The 9,291-nt window shown below is 42.9% G+C and overlaps 1 protein-coding gene across 1 annotated transcript; it reads left to right on the plus strand.

Annotated features, from left to right (window-relative positions):
- The first annotated feature begins 1,140 nt into the window (after nucleotides 1–1,140).
- On the plus strand, nucleotides 1,141–6,214 carry irx1a (iroquois homeobox 1a). The gene is made up of 4 exons (XM_047599839.1): nucleotides 1,141–1,744; nucleotides 3,069–4,173; nucleotides 4,480–4,555; nucleotides 5,606–6,214. Exons 1-4 carry the CDS (start codon nucleotides 1,502–1,504, stop codon nucleotides 5,679–5,681), a joined length of 1,500 nt encoding a protein of 499 aa, XP_047455795.1. The 5' UTR covers nucleotides 1,141–1,501; the 3' UTR covers nucleotides 5,682–6,214.
- Nucleotides 6,215–9,291: the final 3,077 nt, after the last annotated feature.

Genomic DNA, 9,291 nt, shown 5'->3' on the forward strand with positions numbered 1-9,291 from the left:
AAATCTCTGCATTTTCACTTTTTTTTTATTTATTTTGTTTTATTTATTTATTCTTATTTAAGTGTTGAAACTGTTGGCGCGTACTTCTAATTAAACCGGAGGCTAAAAGTAAATGGATAACATTCAGTGGTTGCGCACGGCGACCTGCAGACTTCACAGCCTGCCGTGTCTCGGTGTTTGGCTTGTCCCCGGCTTTCTCCTCATTCCTTTTCACTCAAAGCGAGGAAACGTGAAGTGGCTCTGTTGTTACAAAGGACAACAACAATCTGGTTTAAGTCCACACACACACACACACACACGCACGCACGCAGATGGAAAGTGGGAGAGAGAGAGAGAAAGAGAGAGGAAGGGGGAGAGAGCTGAGGGGGAGGGAGAGGGAGGGAGGGTGTGTGGATTGGCTGATTAAACCTTTATGAACAAATCAAAGTAAGCCAAAACAGAAGTCAATAAAAACATACATAATTAATAAATGATATGGGAGACATTTGCATTTCATCTGTTTTGGGCTGTTATTGGTAAAAGGCTTCGGGAGATGCTTTCAGTGCAAGATTTGATGTATTTATTTGATAGTTTGATTAAGAGCATTTATTTGAAAATGTCGCTTCCTGACAAAGTATTTTGTAAAAGCACACGAGTTTTGAACACTACAGACGAAGGAGTCAACGAATAAATCCAACTTTGAGGCAGAGATTTTATTTTTTTTTTTCCCCCGGACACTCATTTTATTTTTTAGAGAAAAATTAGCGAATGAAATAAAGGCACCAGCAGCACTCCGTGTTACTATCAACTAATTCCTCTGCGGAGAGGCTTTTCCCTTTAATTACAATTTAAATCTATTCAAAGTAAGTTCCTTCTTCTGACGGGTTTACTTCCCCCTGTGTCGGACAGCTGTAAAATCGTGTAGACAGGTTGTCATACAACAATCAAAGCCTTCGGTGAATGGACTCTAATGCTTGAACATTTAACATACAATAAGTCCAAACACGGGGAGAGAGGGGGGAGGAGGGGGGAAGGAGTGGGGGGGAGAGAGAGAGGGGGAGCGAGAGAGGCAGAGAGAGAGAGCGAGAGAGACCCCAGCCAATGTGCTCACTCTATATTCACATTATCCACATTGCTCCAAACGAGGAGGAGCTTGCAGGCTCAAGTAGGGGATGCCAATCAAAGCATCAACTTCAAATTGTATCTGAGAGATCAGCCTGGAGACCTCAGGGCCAGGCGCGTCAGTCGGAGCGCAATTGTTGATCAGATCACATCCAGCGGACTTTGCGCGAGAAAAAGAGAGGAAGCCGAGATTTAAGAAGCGTTTTTGTTTTGACTGCACACCCCTGTATGTCTGTAGCAGCTGTGACTTTGGCTTAAACACTTCCCCTTTTGCCGCTCCTGGTGCTTTTCTTCCTTCTTCTTTTCCGATCGCTTACTTAAAAAAAACAACAAAACAAAACAAAACAAAAAACGCACAGTTTGTCGGAGGGTAGAGCTGTGCGACAACTCGGCGGCGGAGATGTCTTTCCCCCAGCTAGGCTACCCGCAGTACTTAAGTGCCTCCCAGGCGGTGTACGGGAGCGACAGACCGGGAGTGCTTACGCCTTCGTCCCGAGGAGGGAGCACCGAAATCGGGGGAAGTCCGTCCGCCACCGCAGCAGCCGTCACGTCGGTGCTGGGCATGTACGCCAACCCTTACGCACACAACTACAGCGCTTTCTTACCTTACACCAGCGCGGACTTGGCTCTTTTCTCGCAAATGGTAAGAAGAAATACGAGTTCTCTGGTTGTGTTTAAAGGTTCTCTGTGCACATAGTTAATGCTCCACCGGCGCTCTCCGAGCAGAACGGGCAAGGCTGTAAACAATAGGCGATACGAACCAAAATAACAAATGCATGTGCACCTCAGCAAGTCAGATATTTAATGTTGATAAAGTACGAATATTTGGTGTTTTTTTTTTTCACAACCTACTGACTTATTTGGCTGCGAAGTGAACAACTTTAATCAGAGCTTTACAAAACGTCAAGAAAAAGGGGAAAAAACAACTGAAATATTCTATACTGTCCATAAAGAAAACGTGTTAAAAATGTATAAAATTATTATATATTTAAATCCACGGTGCATGCCGCGTGCTGGCATGCACTGTGAAAAAAAAAAAGTTTCTGCTCAGTCTACCACCGTCCAGAATATTATTTATTTTATCCCATCGTTACAAATATTTTCTGTCATTACTTTAAGTAAAAATGCGCGATAATGTTTTCTAGATCTTTCTGCTATATATATATATGTGTGGTTTGAATGCCTAGTGGTTTTTAACTTTGTCTATATGAAGACAGGTCAAAACCCGGTAATAATCATTAACTTGCAGTGTGTTAATGTGTTGGGTTGGTAATGTATGCATCAGGCCCGTACGCAGCGAGAGCGTTGTGCCAAAGCTTCCAAAGCAAAGGCAAAACAAAAAAACAAAAGCTGTTATCCAAAAAATGCTCTCCTTGAATTGATCAGCATGCTTGAAGGCTGCATCAAAAGCAAACATAAACGACTCTGGGGGATTCAGTTCGGCACAAAAGTGTAACTGTGACGCTGCCGAGTGAAAAACTTAACTTCAGGCCTTCAAACTGCTCCTGTCGTCGCGCGGAGTGGAGTCTGGCACGTACGCGCCAAAGCTGTCAGTTTGGACGCCATCTGCGCGTTCGGAACAAACTTTCTCTCGTCCTGCTCACTTATTGTGGAGGCGATTTGGACATGTTTGCTAATGACAGGTCTCTGAGAGGGTTAGCTGCACGGTCTCAGGTGCCGCGGGCCTAGCGTGTGGTATGTTGCAAGTTGAGAAGCTTTATTTGTGGAAAGCTCTGAGTCAGGTGCAACTGTGACGCTCGGATTTTTTTTAACAGAAGCCATTTTTACATGTTTGGATTGCGACATGGTTGGATATTTGAAAGAATAAAAAAAACATGGCCAAAATGCATTTAAGGCACATTGTAAAACCGTTTTGAGTTTGTAATTTATGACGTAGCGCGTCAAACTAAGTATGAATGTTTATGGTGCCACAGTCGTAACATTTTATTATTATTATTATTTTGAAGGGATCCCAGTATGAGCTGAAGGACAGTCCTGGGGTTCATCCTGCCAGCTTCGCGGCCCACACATCTCCAGCCTTCTATCCGTACGGCCAGTTTCAGTACGGGGACCCGGCCAGGCCTAAGAACGCCACCCGAGAGAGCACTAGCACCCTGAAAGCCTGGCTCAACGAGCACAGGAAGAACCCGTACCCGACCAAGGGGGAGAAGATCATGCTGGCCATCATCACCAAGATGACGCTGACGCAGGTCTCCACCTGGTTCGCCAACGCCAGGAGGAGGCTCAAGAAGGAGAACAAGGTGACCTGGGGGAGCAGGAGCAAAGAGGACGGGGAGGACGGGAACTTGTTCGGCAGCGGGGACGAGGCGGAGAAAAACGAAGACGAGGAGGAAATCGATTTGGAGAGCATAGATATAGACAAAATAGACGACAACGACGGGGATCAGAGCAACGAGGACGATGACGATAAATCAACGGAGGGGAGCAGGGACCACAGGGGCGGCGTCGGTGCGACCGGAGAGTTGGACAGCTTGGAGAAAAGACGGGCCTTCGCCTTACAGGCCCACGAGGCCTTTGAAAAATCTAAGAGCACAATTTCGGTTCACCCGGGGAGTAAGGAGAGCTCGGACGGCAACAACAACAATAACACCACAAGAGTTTTGTCTCCGGACAGACCTGGGAGCTTTCCTCTCCCTTCCAACAACAAGCCCAAAATCTGGTCTTTGGCAGAGACCGCCACCAGCCCCGACAGTTCATCTCAAAAACCCACGTCCCCTTGTGGCCCGGGGGCCACCACTCACCCCTCAGCCCCCCACCACCAGATCCAGACCCACCCGGCCTTCCTCCCCAGTCATGGACTGTACACTTGCCAGATTGGAAAGTTCCACAACTGGACAAACGGGGCTTTCCTGGGCCAGAACTCCCTGCTCAATGTTAGATCGTTTCTGGGAGTAAACCAGCACCATCACCACCACAACCACCACTTGACGGCCCAACAGCAGCAGCAGCAGCAGCAGCCGACGTCAGTGGTGGTGTCGCCGGTAGCAGCTTCAGCAGCTCTGAGCAACGAGAGCAAGGCCCCGCCAGAGACCCACAGTCCCAAGCACATAGGTAGGGTGGCAGTCCCGTGGCGTGCACAATTATGACCCCTGCAGATAACGTTTAACGCGGAAACTCTTGCCTGCTCGTGTTTATTTCTCATAAGCCATAAAGTTTTAATATGAAAGCTCTGTGCACACGCATGCGCACACGAGAAACATGTATACACCCAGCGTCTACACGCAACACACACAAAAGCAACTTAATTTCGGTTTCGTTTTCATACACAGTGGCAAAAAGAAAGAAAGAAAAAAATATTGGCCTACAATTTATCAAGCATGGAGTACTAACTGCGTATGTGTTTGTTTCCCTTGATAGACCACGAAAACGGTGTAAGGTCTGATTCACCTCCAACACAGACCTTGAAGTCTTCCTTTCGACCCATTCATGACAGGTGAGGCAAGTTTCGATTTAAAATAAACAAACACCGCTACAAAAATCACAATGACAGCAGGAAACGAGTAGCTAAACGAGAAAGACTTTTACTACAGCAGCCTTACATGAAATTGTTCCGTCTAAAATGTAAGATTATGGATTTCATTAATTATACATTGTATTTTTTCCATTTATTTATTTTTTTGTTTTTACTTTCAGGCAATATATTTACACAAATATTTGCAACGTAATTGGTTAACATGTTATGGCGAATTCATTTAAACTAATAATTATTACGTACGACGTAATTATTCGAATGTTTATATAATTATAAGAGTTTCAAGATCAGTGTTCAACGAATTCTAGTATAAAATTATACAATTTATGTCTAGTGTGTTATATCTTCGTTGTGTATAATTTAAATATATTTTATTTTATTTATTTATTTTATTTTTACATGATAAAATAATTCCATCGTAAAATAAAATAAAGAAGATAAAAAATAAATAAATAAATAAAAAATACAGTTTGCTTTGCGGGTGACAGGGGTCTTGACTCCCAGCCCACACCCCCTTTAATTCCTCCCCTCTGGGGAGAGTGTGGCTACTTATCAAGTCACCGAGTAAAACGGGCTCTGTCTGGGCTGTGTGCTTTCCCTAAAGACCCATGGGAGACCCGGAGCCCAGGGGAGCGCTCTTACTCAAAGAAGGAGAAAGAAGAAGAAGAAAGAGAAAAAAAGTTTACCCCTGTTTCAAGATTTAAAAAAAAAAAAAATCCCCCTTCTCTGCGCAACGTAGCATACAACCACAGAAATGACGCAGATATTCAATTTGGATTAATGACAGTGGATGCGCAAAGAGGATCTTATTTTTCAACACTGTAAAATATTGCCGAATAAATGTAATAATTATCGCATTATTATTGTTATTATTAGTATTATTATGACGGAGGACTGGCTGCAGCCTGTTTCTAATCTGTTCAGCCAGTCACTTGAGATGCATATTGAAACCCGCTGTCCAAACACGGCGGGGTATTTATCTACCTCTCTGTATTATTCTTCTTTATCCAGATCCTCTCTGCCTTCCAGCGCCAGGAGTCCACAAGACGCCACGCAACGAGTCCTCACTGCCCTCTCCTCGGCTTGATCAAGACACGCCGTTTTTTTTTTTTGTTTTTTTTTTGTGTTTTGTTTTTTTTTGTTTTTGTTTTCGTGCTTGGAAAAAAAAGAAAAAGAAAATTGAAAAAAAAAACAAACAAACAAACAAAGACTTTACACACCCTTAAAAAAGGACAATGAGAAATAATAATGCAGCGTAGCATTCAGTCGGTACAGAACAAATGGCGTAATTTGGTAATATCCTGTGGATGGATGGATTACTTCCTCTATTGTTGTGTAGCCTATAATCGCGCCTATAATGTTACTCTCTCTCTCTCTCGCTCTCTCTATCTCTCCACTTTGCCCAGGCAGGCTGGGACATTTTGGTAGGCTTTTTACTTTATTATTATTATTATAATTATTATTATTATAATTATTTTTTGTCTCTATCTTGTGTTTTTGGTGTCCTTTCTTTAATGTAAATATCAAGTGATTTAAATTTGTAAATAGGAAACGTTGAAGGAATTTGTCCAGATCGTATATTTTGCCTAATAAACTAAATGAAATTATAGAGAAAACGCACAATCTTCAGCCCATATTTATTCGTAAAGAAAACGTAGGTCTGCAACCAATTTCAATTCAAAAAATAAAAAAAAAGTGGGAACGAAAAGGAGGGGGGACAAAAAAAAATATTGGCAGTCTGCGTGCAACCAGGCTTAATTTTATTCAAGTTTCGGGAGGAAAGCAGCGTGGATGCATTGAGGTGCTAATAAGTGTCCAGATGGTTGCTGGTGACAGAAAATGGACAGGAGCAGCTGGGAAGGTCATTAAGTAATAATATGGGAACGCCCAGTCCAAACAAAATCAAATGGTTAAAATCTAATCTGTCAGAGGGAGAAGTCGATTCGAAGATAAATTATTAATATTTTCTCTTTTTTTCCGAGGGGGGAGGAGACGGCTGACACTGTGGGTCCCGTGGAGCAGGGTCACTGTTTTATTTTTTTATTTATTTATTTTTTTAGCCGATAGTGATCAGCAGCTTATGGAAGCGGCTTCTTTTTGCTCCTCAATCGGTGACCAAAAGCAAATATTGATTTACCACAACAGTCTAATGGGGTTTAAACATAATAAGGGCAGGGCGCATTAATTAGCTGTGACTGGAGGCTGATGTGAGTGTTGTATTTCCCCAAAAATTTTCTCTTTGGATTGCTGTAGCAACGAATAGTTTGGGAGGAAAGAAGCAGTAGCATCTTTATTAAAACCGTGTGCTGTGACATGGGGCTGCTATCTCTGTCTCTGCGAGGCTTACACACAATTACCGTACTGCATGTTTTAAAACCGCCACACACACAAAAAAAAAAAAAAAAAGAAAGAAACACGTGCTAAAATAACCAATTCTAACTATATTTTCCATTTTTTTTTCTTCTGGAAATGACAGTGAGCTGCAAAGTGAGTTGTTGCACAGGGTGAATGATTTGAGCGCCCGAAACCTGTGGAGTGACTTATGCACATCTGTTTTGCAATATCACAGCGACCTCTATAGGCGAGGAACAGATCGCCCCTGAACCAGTTTCCACCCTCCTAAGAGCTGTGAGCACACTTTGAAGCACCCATTCTTGAGACTCATTGCACTTGACTGGATTTGAATATTCTTTTAGAATACGACCGTAAAAAACCCACTTTCTCTTTAATGTATCACACCCAGACAGAGCCATGCTTTGAAAGAACTCTATAATTATGTTTAATTTTCAAATATTAATCTGCAGTAAATCCTTCTCTGTTTGGATTGGCGCCGTTATTACATACAGAAATGAGGTAACAATTAAGTCATTACAAATACTTTAGTCGGTCACAAGGTCAAAAGTGAGATATTATTTTGATTTATTATTACTATTTTAATGCTTAATGGTAAACTAGACCTTATCTGCGCATGTGGCAGAGGCCGGAACGTTCATGCGCATAAATCCGCGTCACTTAAAAGTCCATTGACTGAACGGTGTCACGCTGGAGGACCGTGTTAAAAAATTAACAAAAAGGTCATTGAAGGTTCCTTTTTTTGTTGAGCCGAGTGGCGGGTCATTCTGCTCTTTGTAGAACACAGATTCACTGACTGCACGAATACATTATGATTTAAACGAGCGGAACGCGTCTGAAAACTTTACCGCTTTTTGGCACAAAAAAAAAAAAAAAAAACAATATATGGACAAATTGTTCCAGGTTCATTCATTAGACCGCCTTCTCAAAAAAAGATAGAAATGAATATTTATTCATGTGAAGCCCGAAGTGACTCTTGTCCATTTATGCTACAGCACGAGTTTGGCAATAATAATTAGAATATTGCGACGGAAAAAGGCAGGTGTGTAGATTTCATATTCCACTCCCCCCCTACCCTCCCTCCCTTACCTCCCCTCCCCTCCGTGCGCGCCCCATTTGCACATGACTCCTCTCATGAGCTGGCTTTTGGGGGGCTAAAATTAAATAACCTCTCGGTGTCCCATTTATTCCTTTTGTACCGAAACAGCGTGGGGTGAGCGCAAAAGGCGTTAGCTGCGGGCCATAATATTGTGTTCCCGTAATATATACAAAATTATTCATTTAGTAAGTGGATGTACAGTGGATTGTCTAATGGGTAATGAGCGGGGCTGAAGCTGATAATTAGGCTGTCACTTCCAGCCATTCCTTCCCCCGGATGCCCTGGGCCACGATGCAGGGGAGGAAGGAGGAAAATAAAGATCGTGGAATTACAGATTTAGAGAAAGAAGAGAAGAAAAGAAACGAGATAAATAAATTAAATGTAAATAGAGCTAAATAGGAGGGCTCTTTGGGATTACATAGGTAAATACATAATAGGCTAAAAAGGCTGCAGCCACACAGTGTTATCATTATTATGATGATATTTAATTGGCCTACAATGGTTGGAGGCCTAATGTAATTACAGCACAAGTGAATAAGCACCACTTATTATGTTTGACTACATTTACTGAATAATAAAAAAAAAAGTGCATTCTTTTTTCTTTTTTTTTCTTTTTTATAAGTTCAAGCCGAGCTATTTTCTGTAACCTTTAAGAGGCTGGGGCTCTTCCAAAGGATTGGAGAGGTTCTGCTGTTTTCATCCGAGGGCCGAGACGTGAAGCCTACTGGGAGATATGTAAATGGTGGCTCATGCAAAGACAATAAGTTGTTGACCCTAAAACAATTTAGCATTCTGTCACAGGGCTGTGCTCCCCATAATGCCGCCGTCTTTTGTCGGCGAACAAGGCCCATCTCCCCCTGCAACTGAGACGTGTCACGCTGTGGCAATCCATTCATTTTAGTGGTGAATTGTGCATTGTGACACTCCGTGTGTGTGTGTGTGTGTGTGTGTGTAACAGGAAGAGTGAGGGGAGGAAGAGGGGTGGTGGGGGTGACTGCACGGGGAGGAAAGTTTATCACTGTCTTGTCTTTTTTGGCAGAAGCAGGCTATCCGCGCAACAGACTCGACCCCTTGTTGTCCAACAGCACAAATGTCTTTGCCTCTTCCTCTCCCTTTTCACCCTCCTCTCTTTCAACCCCCCGACTTCCCTTCGACATCTCCGTTGTCTTTTCTCAAAGATGCCCGCCCATATCTGTGCCCCTCTAATCCATTTATCTAGTTCCATGAGTGCGGCATTGGTCGAGGC

This window comes from Mugil cephalus, chromosome 11, assembly GCF_022458985.1.
Source record: "Mugil cephalus isolate CIBA_MC_2020 chromosome 11, CIBA_Mcephalus_1.1, whole genome shotgun sequence".
Classification (NCBI taxonomy): Eukaryota; Metazoa; Chordata; class Actinopteri; order Mugiliformes; family Mugilidae; genus Mugil; species Mugil cephalus.